The sequence below is a fragment of the Heliangelus exortis genome, chromosome 13, assembly GCF_036169615.1.
Source record: "Heliangelus exortis chromosome 13, bHelExo1.hap1, whole genome shotgun sequence".
Lineage (NCBI taxonomy): Eukaryota > Metazoa > Chordata > Aves > Apodiformes > Trochilidae > Heliangelus > Heliangelus exortis.
In genome coordinates this window covers 19,292,594-19,307,491 of record NC_092434.1, presented here as the reverse complement: position 1 = coordinate 19,307,491, position 14,898 = coordinate 19,292,594, and the positions used below count along the sequence as shown (strand labels likewise).

At 48.2% G+C, this 14,898-nt stretch overlaps 1 protein-coding gene and 1 long non-coding RNA gene across 3 annotated transcripts; both read left to right on the top strand.

Annotated features, from left to right (window-relative positions):
• The first annotated feature begins 1,602 nt into the window (after positions 1 to 1,602).
• LOC139801899 (ankyrin repeat domain-containing protein 7-like) lies at positions 1,603 to 3,512 on the top strand. Its single transcript, XM_071756574.1, has 4 exons — positions 1,603 to 1,805; positions 1,918 to 2,024; positions 2,306 to 2,443; positions 2,874 to 3,512. Exons 2-4 carry the CDS (start codon positions 1,987 to 1,989, stop codon positions 3,031 to 3,033), a joined length of 336 nt encoding a protein of 111 aa, XP_071612675.1. The 5' UTR covers positions 1,603 to 1,805; positions 1,918 to 1,986; the 3' UTR covers positions 3,034 to 3,512.
• A 7,762-nt stretch (positions 3,513 to 11,274) lies between these two features.
• Positions 11,275 to 14,873, top strand: LOC139801896 (uncharacterized). 2 transcript variants are annotated; one of them, XR_011728391.1, is made up of 4 exons: positions 11,275 to 11,394; positions 13,663 to 13,850; positions 14,187 to 14,273; positions 14,652 to 14,873. It is a non-coding gene; the product is annotated as an uncharacterized lncRNA (long non-coding RNA). The 2 variants fall into 2 exon arrangements; XR_011728390.1 differs by lacking the exon at positions 11,275 to 11,394 and adding an exon at positions 12,938 to 13,008.
• The last annotated feature ends 25 nt before the right edge of the window (positions 14,874 to 14,898 follow it).

The following is a 14,898-nucleotide window of genomic DNA, read 5'->3' as shown; positions in this document are numbered from 1 at the left end:
GTGGTTGTGCAGACTGCAAAGATGGGATAAGCTGGTGACAGAGAGCTCACAGCATTCAGCACAGTATTTGATACAAAAAGCCACCACACACCAATAGGGGGTCACTGCCTAGCTCTGAGAATCCTAAGTACAGCCAGCTGGGCACCATCCACACAAGAAGGGTTATTTTTTACCCTCTCTAGCTGCTCATTTTAGTTGGTTATGAAGAAGCCTCTTCCTCAGGGGAAGAACTTAACAATTCTTTGTATGACTCATTCCGATGGGGGAGAGTTTCTCAGCTTCTCTCAGATGCCTTTTTCTTTCCTTCGTTTTCCCCCCCCCCGTGAATTGGTTCGGCCCCTTCTACCCCCTCCCCCCCCCCACGGGGTGGTTCGGCCCCGCCCACCGTTGCCCCTGGCGAGTGCCGTTGGTGGTGACTCTACGGTTGTGGCTCCTGTGCTGAGCTGTGCTGGTCTCTGCCTCTCTGGCTGCTCGTGCTCCTCGCCGTTGGTTTGCTCCTTGCTCCCGCCTCATCCCTGCCTTTCTCCTACATCCCCTGTCCCTGCCTTTGCCCTTCCCTTCTCCTGACTCTCCCTTTTATACCCCCCCGGCTCGGCCGGCTGCCTCCCACTGCTCCCGCAGGGCTGTGCCCGTGCCGCAGCTCGCAGAGCTCCTGGGATGGGGCTTTTCAACAAGAAGCAGAAGCTTCCCTGCTCTGGCAGCGCTCCTGGGCAGCCCCGCGCTGCTGCTGCTGCCGGCACCGGCGCCCCTAAGCCTCAGCAGCAAGGTCTGGGCAGTCTGCACGGTGCGGCTGCCCGCGGCCACCTGGCCTGGCTGAGGCGCTGGCGCTGGTGGATCAAGATTCGGGGCATCGACCGCCGCGACAGGAAGAATCGGTGAGGGGCTGTGGCCGCTGCTGGGACACCTCGGGTGGCGTGCGGGAGCATCCCCCCTGCAGGGTTTGTGTGGGATCCCCTTGGAGCTGATTGCTTGCAAAGCAAGATGTGCCCTGTCAGCTGGGAGGGGGAACTTGAGAGCTTTCCAGTGCCGGGAGCTGCTGGGTGGGCGCCAGTGCTCCTGGAGGTGCGTGCTGCTGGGCTGCCGCTTGGCCCTTCTCTCCCTGCAGGGTTCTCTTGCAGCTGCTGAGGCCTCCCCAGGTCTCTCCTGCCCTGTGGGTGATGTGTGCGGGGTTGCAGCAGCAGCAGGAGCAGCAGGGTCCCCCGGGCTGGGTGGTGCCACAGCTTTGGTTCTTTCCTTGTCTGTCAGTGTTAAGCTCCCATGTTTAATTCTCAGGACACCTCTCCATCTGGCGTCTGCAAACGGCCACACAGAGGTCGTCACGTTTCTAGTAAGGCACCGCTGCCAGTTGGATGCTGTTGATAATTTTGGGACAACACCCCTGATGATGGTGAGTGAGAGAAGTTCTGCTCTTGGAAGAGGGGCTTATTGAGTGTGCATGAAAGGAGAGGTGTCTGGCAGGACTCTTGTGCGCAGAGCTGTGCGGAAACACGCCTGTTGGATTTGGAGTGGAACAGGCACCTGTCAGGTCATCTTTGCAGGTGCTCTTCTTTGCCAGTGGTCAGAAGCTGGGCGAGCTGTGATGGAGTGAAATGTGAGTTTTGGAAGTCTTCCCTTTTTTCGTGTGTTCTCAGGCAGTGCAGTTCCAGCACCAAGCCTGTGCTGGTTTTCTGCTGAAGTGTGGTGCAGACCCAAACCTCAGAGACGTTGTTGGCAACACCGCCCTCCACCTGGCAGTCCTGTCTTGCAGTCCTAAAGTTGTGGAGCTGCTACTTGATCATAATGCCAATCTTGATGCCAAGAATAAGGTACATGTTTCTATTTCTAAAGGAAGTTGTTTCAGAAAGTGGCAGCAATATTTCTGTTGAAGACTATTTTTGACTTCGGTGATTAACTTGGTGTATTTGTCTGTCCTTTCAGGAGGGCTTTACCCCACTCAGTCTTGCTGTCTCCAAAGGTCAGGTAGAGACAGCTGAGTTTCTCCTGAGAATGGGAGCTGATGTGCATGCTCGAGACCAGCAACAAAGGTAAGGGGTTTATCCACATGGGTCCCTTGAGTATTCTTTCGGTGGGATTGCTGAGAGGCACAGCAGCCTCCATGTGCACTGAAGTGTTGTGCGTGTGGCAGCTTGGTGTGACCATGCAGTTGTGTTGACTCCCTCTCCCATGTTCTTGTTGCTTTTAATGGAACCTGCTTTTTCTTTTGTTCATTGTCAAGTAATGGGAGAGCAAGCTGAGAGCACGCAGGAATGAAAATATTGACTGTCTGTGTAAAATGATAACTTCATAGCACATCTGGATCTTTCAGAACCCCACTCATGATGGCTGCTTCTGTCGGGAAGATGAAATTGATCCAAGTTCTCCTGCATTACGGTGCTGACATTTCCCATAAAGATGCTGATGGGCGGACAGCTGATGATTATGCTTGTATTTATGGGTATCCCAGGTAAACATTTAACTTTTTGGTTCAATGAAGTGGTCAGTTATAAGTGTGGCTGTTGAATAATTTTGTTGTTCCTTCTCTGATGTGGTTAGGTGTGCTTATAAGTGTGGCTGTTGAATAATTTTGTTGTTCCTTCTCTGATGTGGTTAGGTGTGCTTTGTGAAAAGCTAGGCTGAAAGAGTGTACCAAGCAGGAGTTAATAACTTGGAATGTGCATCTATAGGATGAAGGTGACTGCAGGGAACACTGAAGTGTGTACCAGCCCTGCAGAAAGTTCTGTGTCTTGCCCTTCAGAAGTACTTAGGAGTCCCTGAATTCATGTGAACTGTGTAGGATGAATAAAAAATGGCTGTTAACTCTTCTGCTAAATGTTACCTGCCAGGAAGTGGTTGTTTTTAACAACTCTGTTTCCTCTCTCTCTCTCTTTCTTTAGTCTTAGTGAGCAGCTGTCAGAAAGTGCAGCTCCAAAGAAGGCAGAAGCAGCTCGTGCAGGTGACATTAAATTGTCCTGGGATCAAACACCTACCTCCTTCTCTGAGGTTTTAAAATCCAGTCTGTCCTTACGAGGCCACATAACCCTAAAAGAATCTTAGGAAATTAATATTTTTATGCAATGGAATTTAGTCTTGTGCTTTACCTCTCAGACCCTACAGTGGAGGTTTTATTCTCTCTGGGTTCTTAAGGGTGTTTTATCAGAACTGTGTGGCAAATGGACAGCAGATAGTGTCCAGGGGACATTTCTTGGCATTATTACTGCAGTCTCTGGCTGGCACCATGAAGCACGTGTCCTGCATCATGAGAGTCTCTTTGCTGTGCTGCAGTAACAGGCTGAGTGTGAGGTTAAGCTTTTGGTTGGGTTATGCTGTTTGATTTTCTTTCCCTTTTCAGAATAGTTTGTAACTGGCTAGAGCAGCAGCTAGTATTGTCTCTAGCATAATATTACACATCATACTACATGAACTAGTAAAACTTTTCCCTCTGCTGTGTACTCATGTGTGCAAGGAGTACCTTGTTCATATGTACTGTTGAATTTTTAGCATGCCAAATCTAATTTCACCATGTCGTTTCGTGTTTGAGCAGGAGTGGAAGACTTTTCCAAAGGAGGCTTGAAAAGGTGAGACTTTACAAATACCTACCACTTCCTTGAGGGGTGATCTGGGAGGCACAGGTGTCATCACTTTGCTTTGCTTTTTAAGCAGATCTGAGAAAAAGGGGATTGGTGATGGTTGGAGTGCTTCTGCAGAACAACTGGATTTTACTCCCAAGGTATGGTGCATTTCCAGGGAAATTGTCCTGTGAAAAGGAGTTATTTGAAGGCAAGTAACTGGGATTGAAAGCAACTGCAGTTCCAGCCAGCACTGCTTCCTCCTTAGAACCTTAGAGCTCTCTTCAAGTACCTCAAGGGAGGTTGGAGTAAGGAGGGAAACAGCCTCTTCTCCTTAGTGAACTGGGATGGGAGCAGAGGAAATGGATGGAAGCTGCACCAGGGGACGTTTAGGATGGGTGTTCAGAAACATTTTTTCACTGAGAGGGCTGTCAGGCATTGGAATGGCCCAGGACAGTGGTGGAGGCACCATCCCTGGAGGCATTGAAAAGGCATTTGGAGCTGGTCCTTAAGGACATGGTTTAGTAGTTAGATGATGGTGTTGGTCAAAGGTTGGACTGGATGGTCTTGGAGGTCTCTTCCAACCTGTACCATTCTGTGATAGAAGCAGTCTCTGGCCTGCCAGCCTTTCTTCTGCTCTCAGTTTTTCCTAACAGACCGTGGGTGTGGCAGAGCATGCAGCAGAGTTACGGTTTGGCACAAAGGAGGAATAGGTAACGACATAAAAACCACATTGCTTCATTTCTTGGTGCTCATTTGGGTCAGGTTTGCAGACCCTAAAAGTTTCTCAGTTACTTTTATAATCTGTTCTGTTCTTCTCCTGTGAGGTGATTCTTGTTTTCTGTAAATTTGGTGTTTCAGTCCAAACAGATAGAGGAACAGGGCATTTCTTTGTGAGGACCTCCTGAAATCCTCCATCTGCTGCTGCTCCTTCCCTCCCCATCAGGTTCCCCCACCAGCACTCAATGGCTGAGTTACTCAAACAGGTTCTTTTCTATGAGATGGCATTCTGTGCTTGTGTGTCATCTCACACTGCACATTTCCCCTCTTTTTTGGAATGCTCAGGCAGTGTTCTCTTTGTCAGCTCCAAGCTCTGGTGCCTGCTGTTCTTACTGGTGTGCTGAAGAATGAGCAATTTGTGCAGTGATGTCGGGAGCATCTGTTGTGTTGCAGTGGGGTTCTGGAGGGGTGAGGAGCAGGAGTGTGGCAGTTGGAGATGCCAGCATGTTTAGTTTTAACATGATTTAATTTTCTTGCCTTGATGTAAATGGAAGCGATGCATTTTTCTGGCATGATACTAAAATTGAGGGGTATTTTGGTTAGTGTACTTGCAGAGGCTCATTTAGGCATCAAGTCTAGGGATGTAAACAGTTCTTTGAGTTTGTTTCTATTGAAAAAAAAGTTTTGCAGAAATACATCTTTCTTTACAGAAGCAGCAGGAGCCAAAGGTGACACGGCGCATGAAGGCTTTCCAGCAGGGCAGGAAAACCAGTAAGCTATCTGGGAAAGATTGCATGATAGACTGATCTGTAAAAGTAGGCTTGCTAAGTAGAGTTTTGTATTTTTTTCTTCTCTAGTAGGCAAGAAAATTAACTTGTGAAGACACGGCACTTTGTAATTTCAGAACCAAATAAGCCATATCCTTAAGATTAAGCTATGAATCCCCTGCTAAGCCTTTGTCCCTGGCCAAGCCCTTCCTCTGCCCTGCCCATCCCTTCCCTACCTCCTTTTCCAGACATTGCCAGGTGACTCCTCTGAAGTGTGTTAGTCTGGAAATTTGCCAATTGCAATTAAATAAATAACTCCTTTTGTTCACATAGATTTTTTTTTTTTTATTCCTTGTGCTTTTAGATGATAGCCACGGTTCTAGAATCAAAAGTTACTAAAGAAAAGCCTCCAACATAAAACAGTGGAGTAGCAGGGTGATATAAAACCACTGAGTGTCTCCTTTCCTCCCTGGTGTGTAGGTTCCCTGCCCCTTCTTTTTTTTGTACTTTCTGTAAATAAAATGATCTGGATTTTGGCTTTGAATTTTTCATCAGTCTCTGGCTCTTACTTCTTGCTGCTGCCACATCTGCTCCTCTTTACACTTTTTCATTTTCTGCACACCTGGTTTATGGAATGGAATAGAAAAAAAAACCCACATTTCCAATTTACCACACATTTCCATTTACAACCCTCCCAGGAGGGCAAGCATTGGGGTTGCGATAAATAGGAGGGGGGAGGATGTTGATAGGCGGATTGGTTCTTTGATAAATAGTTTTACCCCGTCCGCTATTGGCTGGAGAAGTCCGAATGGGCCTACAATGTTGGGTCCTTTGCGGGCTTGTGTGTAGCTTAGTACTTTTCGTTCTACCAGGGTTAGGAAGGCTACTGCGACTAGGATCGGGACGATGTAGGAGAGGGCCTGCCTCAGAGCAGGAGGGAGTGCTGCTTCTCTTGATTTGACCACAAGCACATGGAATGGATGTGGCACAAGGACTCCTCCCCAAAACATACACTTCAGAGGACCTCAGAAAGTCTCTCAGGATCACCCCAGCTTACCCCCTAACCCTCTGTTACTGCAGCACAGCAAAGGGACTCTCATCATGCGCTTTGCAGTGCCAGCCAGACTGCACTGTTAATGCCAAGAAATGCTCCCTCAACACTCTCTGCTGCCCATTTGCCACAGAGTTCTGATATAACACACTTAAAAAAACTAAAAGAAGAACAGGTTCCAATCTAGAGTTCATTTATATTAAAAAGTTAATTCTATGGGACAGAATCCTGGCAGTAGACGTGGAGCACACAAATCACAACAGCCTGACAAAGCCAAAAAGTAACAAATCAGCAACTTCACAAAGCTTCTTGTGCTGCTCCTCCTGATGCCTGCACTGAAGTCACCAGGGAGCACAGTCAGTGCTGACAATACAAACCACCTCACGAAAAGGTAACATCATTTTCCTCTTGAGCTCCTCCATAGATAAGGATCCTACCTCTTCCGTCCACAGCAGGTGCACCCCAAAAAATTGGAGCAGCTCCTGCCTGCTCAGGAGATCGAAGTGCATCCCCTGCAGGAGCTTCTTCTGTGTCCTCCAGTTTTGCCAGCTAGTGACTTACACTGCACAGAGAAAGAGAGGAAATAAAGTTGGTAAAAAGAACCACATGCTGGCACCACAGTTAACACCAATTTATTATCCCCCCCCCTGCAAATGTTTTCAAAAATTCATAAACTCCTCAGTATTTGTATTGGTAATACACACAGAACTCACTCCAGCATTCCCCGCAGTCACGTTCACCCTATAAATAAACATTCCCACCTTCCAAGTTATTAACTCCTGCTCAGAACATTTTTTCAGCCTGCCTTCTAGGCACAGAGAACCACCTGAGAGAATCTCAGTGCTAACCAAAAAAAAAAAAAAAAAAAAAAAAAAGCCCAGGTAACAGAATTGCTCTGGTACCACCCCCCCCACCCCCCTTCCACCCTCCCAAAGGAAGATAAAAGGGGAAAAGGGAAGAGAGACTTCAAGGTGTGAAAAGAAGACTGGAAGAGGTTTAGTGGAAAAGGAAGAGACAGATCACGTGGGATGAGGAGCAAATCTGCAAATCTATAGGGAAGAGAGACTTCAAGGTGTGAAAATGACATTGGAAGAGGTTTATTGGAAGAGGAAGAGACCACACCGCATTCTAATCATAAAGTTCAAAGTTTACCGTAAATGGCCATTGAGATCAGCATAATCCACATCTATCCTCCCATCTTTGTCTTCATGGGAAATATTGGCTGTGGAGGATTGGTTGTGTGACAAGGGCCATGTAGACATGTTGCAGATGGCTGAAGAAGTTCTTGGGAAACATCAAACTCAGCTAGTCTGATCTGCCGATGTTGCTAACTACCACCTCGTATGGGCACTATGTCCTTGACTGTAGCCATTATACAACAAAAGGGACTTGTGGTTAGCTAAAGAATGTAACAGAAGGATGTAGATAACCAAGGAACTTAAGGTGGGGTTGACATTTAGAATAATATCCAATAGGGTGGTTAGATTACAGAATATGTATTGGCTTATTAAGGACTGCATAAATACAGTGTGCTATAATCAATAAATGAAGCTTGCTGATAACTCATATTGAGTGTCCGAGTCTTCCCTCACTGCGACAATTGGCTCCGTGAGAAAGGAGAACTTTGACCAAATACATCTCCCCAACAGAAGCAGCAATCATGAGTGGGGTTCTGAAAGATTCAAAACATGCAATGCCATGGATCATTTGACACAGACACAGTCATTATTTTCATTCCAACTTGCTCTCGGAAGAAATATTTTCCCCATTCCTTTACAATGAACACATTTGGATAAACACTCAAGGAGCAAACCAAAGTCTTTGCTTTCCTGGACCCCCTCCTAATCCTGGATCCCCTCCTCCTTCTGAATCCCCTTCGCTTCCTGGATCCCTTCCTCTTCCTTGACCACCTCCTCCTCCTGGACCCCCTCCTTCTTCCTGCACCCCCTCCTTCTCCTGCTCATCTCGAGCATGCACATCAGCTCCTGCTTTCAGGAGATCTTCTAATATCTCCTCGTGTTCTTCAGTGATAGCAAGAGTTAGTGGGGTACTGCCCTTCTGAAAAGTCAGAGAAATGCATCATCTTAATAATCAAAGTAAAAAAAAAAAAATCTGTAAAAGAAGTATCGATGCAACTTTCTGAAAGGACTTCTTGAAGAAATATTTATATTTACCTTATTCTTGGCACCCAGTTTGGCACCATGCTTGATTAACTGCCCCACGAGGTTTTTACTACGAGCCAGGATGGCCAACTGGAGGGCAGTGTTGCCATCGATGTCTGCAAGATTTGGGTCGGCCCCCTGCTCTAGCAGAAAAGTCACACAGTCTTGTTCTCTGAGCTGTACTGCCTGGGAACAACACACACACACACACACACACAAAAAAAAAAAAATGAAGGACTTCCAAAACTCACATTTCACTCCATCACAGCTCGCCCAGCTTCTGACCACTGGCAAAGAAGAGCACCTGCAAAGATGACCTGACAGGTGCCTGTTCCACGCCAAATCCAACAGGCGTGTTTCCGCACAGCTCTGCGCACAAGAGTCCTGCCAGACACCTCTCCTTTCATGCACACTCAATAAGCCCCTCTTCCAAGAGCAGAACTTCTCTCACTCACCTTCATCAGGGGTGTTCTCCCAAAATTATCAACAGCATCCAACTGGCTGCCGTGCTTTACTAGAAATGTGACGACCTCTGTGTGGCCGTTTGCAGATGCCAGATGGAGAGGTGTCCTGAGAATTAAACATGGGAGCTTAACACTGACAGACAAGGAAAGAACCAAAGCTGTGGCACCACCCAGCCTGGGGGACCCTGCTGCTCCTGCTGCTGCTGCTGCTGCTGCAACCCCGCACACATCACCCACAGGGCAGGAGAGACCTCAGCAGCTGCAAGAGAACCCTGCAGGGAGAGCAGGGCCAAGCAGCAGCCCAGCACCTCCAGGAGCACTGGCGCCCACCCAGCAGCTCCCGGCACTGGAAAGCTCTCAAGTTCCCCCTCCCAGCTGACAGGGCACATCTTGCTTTGCAAGCAATCAGCTCCAAGGGGATCCCACACAAACTCTGCAGGGGGGATGCTCCCACAGGCCACCCGAGCATGCTGCCCGCAGCCCCTCACCGATTCTCCCTGTCACGGCAGTCGATGCCCCAAAATCTTGATCCACGAGTTCCAGAACCTCAGCCAGGACAGGTGACCGTGGGCGGCAGCGAGGTGCAACCTGTTCAGATCTCGAACCAGGAGCAGCTGGAGAGACACAGCCCAGCACAGCTCAGTACAGGAGCCACAAGGGCAGAGTCGCCCCTAACGGCAGTTGCCAGGGGCAACGGTGGGTGGGGCCGAACCAATTCACAGGGGGAAGGGGGCTGAAGGAAAGGAAAAGCCTCCTTTAATCCTTAAACCTTGCATTGGTTTAAGCTTCAGCATTCATTCATTGCCACTACAGGTCCCTTAAGTATCTGAGAGAAGCTGAGAAGCTCTCCCCCACCTCTATGAGCCATACAAAGAGCTGGTAGAGTTCTTCTCCTGGAGAGGCTTTTTCATAACCAATTCAAAGGAGTTGGTCTCTTTTCCCAGGCAACCCTCAGCAAGACAAGAGGGCACGGTCTCAAGTTGTGCCGAGGGAGGTTTAGGTTGGACATTAGAAAGAATTTCTTTACTGAGAGGGTGATCAGACATTGGAATGGGCTGCCCAGGGAAGTGGTGGATTCTCCGTCCCTGGAGATATTTAAAAAGAGACTGGATGTGGCACTCAGTGCCATGGTCTAGTAACTGTAGCGGTAGTGGATCAAGGGTTGGACTTGATGATCTCTGAGGTCCCTTCCAACCCAGCCAATTCTATGATTCTATGATAGAGAGGGTAAAATAACCCTTCTTGTGTAACCCAGTTCTTTTCTCTCACTTGTCATCTTCAAATGGCAAACTAGCTTCCTCTGACTGCACAGAGCTCACTGCAAAAGCTCCATTGCCATTGCACAAGTGCAGGGTGTTTCCCTAGACAAGTCTAACCCATAACTAGAGGGAAATGGACATCTAGAATTCTCCTGGCCTACCAGGAATTACTGGCAGGACACCTATCTTTTCCCTCACTCTGGGGAAAATGTCAACACAAATGTTAACTGTCACCATGCCACATGTGTCACACCAAGCTAGACAGATAAATCGTCTCAAAGTTCCCTGCTGCAAACACATCCTCTGCAGGCCCCAGCACCAGCCTGACCTTCCACAGGCAGCCCAGCTTTTGAGCAGCCAGCCTGAAATGAGCCACTAATGGCTGTAATTAGCCCCATTGCTGGGCATCAGCCAGGAGAGAATTTAAAGGCAACTTGCCTCAGGCACTGAGTCTCACTGGTGTCTGCTGAGCTGCCCATAACAAAACCCAAGCTTTTTCAAGTACTGCAGAGAAGTCAGGACACAGCTCCTAAGGAGGCAGAGAATCATACAATGGCTTGGGTTGGAAGGGACCTTAAAGATCATCAAGACCCAAGCCCCTGCATGGGCAGGGACATCTCTCACTAGACCAGGTGTCACAAAGCCTCGTCCAACCTGGCCTTGAACACTTCCTCGGAAGGGCATCAACAACTTCTCTAGGCAACCTATTCCAGTATCCTGCCACTCTCATGAGGAAGAAGGTTTTCCTAATATCTAACCTAAATCTATCCCCTTTCAGTTTAAAACCATTACCCCTTGTCCTGTCACTACTCTCTCTGGTGAAAAGCCCCTCCCCAGCTTTCCTGTAGCCCCTTCATGGACTGGAAGGATCTCTAAGGCCCCCCCAGAGCCTTCTCTTCTCCAGGCTGAACAGCCCCAACTCTCTCAGCCCACCTAGGTACCTCTCAAAGCTTTTCTTATTCCTCTTTCCACCCCTGGCAAGATTAAGTTCTACCTGGGATGGATGTGGCTCTCCTGCCCTGCTCCCCAGCTGCTCCAACCACCTGTCTACTCCTCCTAGGGTACCTGCCCTTGCATCCCCCCTCTGCATGCTTCCTCCTTCATTTTGAGGGCTTTTACGAGCTGCTGGCTCATCCATGCCGCCCTCCCGGAGTTTTTCCCCGGCTGCGGGATGGGGAGAGTGGGGAAATGCCAGCTGCCAGCATGGCCCGGGAACCAAGATGGCCGCCGGGCAGCCCCCTGCATGCCCCGGGACTACAGCTCCCAGCATGCCCCGGGACTACAGCTCCCAGCATGCCCCGGGGCTCTCCTCCTCTCCTGCTGCCTGAGCCCGCCCGACCCCGGGGCTGCCCCGGCCCCCGCCCAGCTGGGAGGGGGAGCAGGAGGAAGGGGATCTGGGCAGGGAGAGAAGGCAGGAAAAAGAGTGGTGAGGAGCGGGAAAGAGATGGAGGGGAAGGGGGCAAAGAGGGAGGGAAGGAGAGAGAGGAGAAGGGCGGGAAGGAGGAGAGAGGGGGGATGGACAGAGAGTGGGCCAGGGGCGGGCCAGGGGCCTGAGAGAGACAGAAAAGGCCCCAGGAGAGGGGAGTGACAGAGGGGTGGGAGAGGGAGCAGGAGAGAGGGGAAAGGGTGAGGGGAGGGGCAGGAAAGGGGAGAGGCTGCAGGAGAGAGAGGGACAATAAGGCCAGGAGAGGAGAGGGAGAGAAAGATGTGGAGACAAAGAGAGAGAGAAACAGCAATAGCTCTGAGAAGAGGCAGGGAGGAACTGGGAAACGTTGAGAGGGAGACAGCCAGTGAAAGCCCAAACTTATGACGGGCAAACGAGAGAGAGGGAGGGATGAAGAGCTGGGGGCAGGGAGCTGGGCAGAGCCCCAGAAGAGCAGTGATGAGCAGCTGGGCCAGGCCCCAGCACCCTGGGCTTTCTTTTCAAAGATGAAAGCTTGTTTTCATTTTTAGGGTTTGATTAGGGACTCTTGGTTTGTTTACCTGGTTTCTTCAGGTTGTTTTTTTGTTGTTGTTGTGCTGGATTGTGTTGTGTTTTCTGTCTTGAAACCATCATTTCTGGTCTGACACCTCTACAGCAGGGAGGGCAGTGTGACTGATAGTGTGGTCTTGCATATTTCTAGGGAGTCAGTGGAAATTTGTGGTTGGAGCCATCTGCGTCGCTTACCTTTGATTTCTTGAGTGTAAATCATGCAATGTTTTTGCTAAGGTGCAAAAATGAAATGGGAGAGCAGCTCTTCCTCTCTCTCACACACACACACACACACACACACACCTTCCCCCAGCTGAAGATGAACAAATCAAATCTCTGGGGCTGTGTTCTTTTATTAAACGTGTGTCAGATACCCAGCCCCAGGGGACTTGTGCGCAGAGAATGGCTGCATGGGCCTGGGGCTTGCCCATCATCACCTGGAAGGGAAAAAGGAAAAACCAGGTGATCACTGGGGACTTGTTCCCAAGAATGTTTCTTTCTATATCCTCTTGCACTAAGAGACACTCAGACACCCTGAGCCATCCCCTCCCTTCACTGGCCCTGTGACCACCAAGCCCACTGCATCTCCCCCAGGCTGTTCTGCCATGGCTGGTTGCTGACAGGAGGGGACACGGGGAGGTGGCAGGCTGGGAGTGACAGGGGGGACATGGGGTGGTGAGGGTCTGGGAGAGTGAAAGGACATTGGGCAGTGATGGGCCCAGGGCTGCTGAGGGAGCCATGGCAGAGCCAGGGGGCTGCTGGGGGTTGGCAGTGGGTAGTGAAGGCCTGGGGGTGATGGGACACTGGGCAGTGACAGGCTGGGGGGCAGCAGGGACAGCAGCATCTTGAAGAAGAAAAGGTGGGGTTAGGGACTGAATTTTGTCTTCAACATGTTTTACTCTGTGCATCAGAAAACTAGTTTATACTCTGCTTTCACTACTTAAGGTTGGACACAAGTGCTTTATTTGGAGTTCTGATCACCTTTTTTGTTCTTCTGGAAGCCAGTCAGAGCCAGTGAGTGGAACATGAGGAAGGCAAAGGGAGCCAGTGAGTGGAACATCAAAAGCTGTATGTAAAATCACAGTCTTACACTTTCTATTGCAGCCTGCGTTTACATCCAAACAATGTACCCTTGTATTAATTTCCCAAACATTAACTTAAAGTATTTTCCAATAAAACACAGTCTTTGTTGTAAATGCAATGTATTTGATTCAGCATAGCAAAACTGTGTAATGCCATCATTTGCACAGGTTTTTTTTTCCTAATTTTTTTTTTTCCTAATTTTTGAAAATGTTACCAAAACCCACTGTTACTGTTATCTGTTACTGTTATACTTGGTACTGTTTCTTACTTTCGACTCAAACCAACATATCCCAAACATTTTGAGGACACCTCTGTACAGCTAAACAATTCCTTTTTGTGTCTGTAAATGCCTGGACATTTCTTCCTGAAGCTGCATAACTGAGGTGAAATTGTTTGGGCCCCTCTGAGTACATAAATGTCTTCAATAGATTGCTATCGGTTAAAGAATTGTTTCTCCCCAAGTTGGTATTCTGCAGTTCTGCATTTGATCTTTGGGCTTTGTCTGATGAAGCAGTTCAGTTGAATAGTTTGTCTGCACATGAAAATGCCAACAGCCCAGTGGACACATTCAGCACAAGATTGGAGCCCAGTGCCTTTGTGGGTAAAAGCTCTGTCATTTTTCTTCCCTTCTGCCTGCAGGACATGTTTGGATCTGGGTGACTTCAGGTTTGGATGCTGCTTCCATTTCCCAAAGGTTCAGCCTTTCTTCAGGATACCACCACTTGGAACTGACACTGGGAAAAGGGGCAGCATTTTTCTACAGCTTTGCAAACTCTGTCCTGCTGCTGCTAAAATACAGATAAGGAACACAAGGAAATACCTGACTGGTAATGCTCTAGATGTTGATTCCACCACCTGGGGTGGAATCATATGATGTGTAACTCTGCATTTCAAAATAGTCCTTCCAGTATAAAAAAATCACTAAGGGGTGGGATGTTTTTTTTTTTGTCATCCTGATTTTAGGTATAACTGAATTTTCTTCACTAGAATGGGGTGAGGCATTACATTAACCCAGAGTTGTGGGGTCTGAGCACTTGAGAAGCTGTTAGGAGATCTGAATGTAGAAATTCATCAAGTGTGTGTCTGTGTTGTGTGAAGAATACAGCCTCTGCTGGTCATGGAGTGGTGTGTCATGTTTCAACTTGAAAACTTCTTGTCTGTAGGTCTGAAACCACTCAGTCTGAATCTGACATCAGTGATGCTGTCACTGATCAGTTTGAATTCCTTGCTGCACATGAATGTCTCTCTCTGTGAGCGTGAGTGTAGCTGGCCCAGGGACCCTGGTAATTCCCACAGTGCATTTATCCAAACCGCATTCATAGTATTTACTCTAATTCAGATGGGGTTTTATTTCTTGAAAACAGGTATGTAAAAACCCTTTCATTATTTTTTTGTGAAGAGATCAGTGACTCCTCTGCACTTGTTTCTCTGGCCCAGCTTATTGAGGTATATGGAATTTCTTGTCAAATACTTAAAAAAACCCCAAGAGTCTTTGCTTTGTTATTTTAAATCTTATGTTATGATCTGTAGCTGGATAAAAAGAGATGTGAACAAAACTTTGATTTTTAATAATTTGAAGTCATTGGTTTAAGTTTACAAAATGTTTCTATTTGGATACTATTCTATAGAGGGTTGATCCCAGGCTGGGAAGACAGGAGGGGAGTACCTGATCAGCCTCAGTGTAATCCTGCAGTATTATTCAGCTTCAAGACACAAGGAAGCCCTTCAGAAGCTGTTCACCATTTCTGAGACATTTTGTTAATTTTACGTTAGAAACCCAGTGTTGGCAGAGTAATTTAGTTGGCTGTAAGTTATGGACATTTCAGTGGGTCTGCAACAGTTAAATGAGGAGTGTTGAGCCTAAACTGTCGAGCC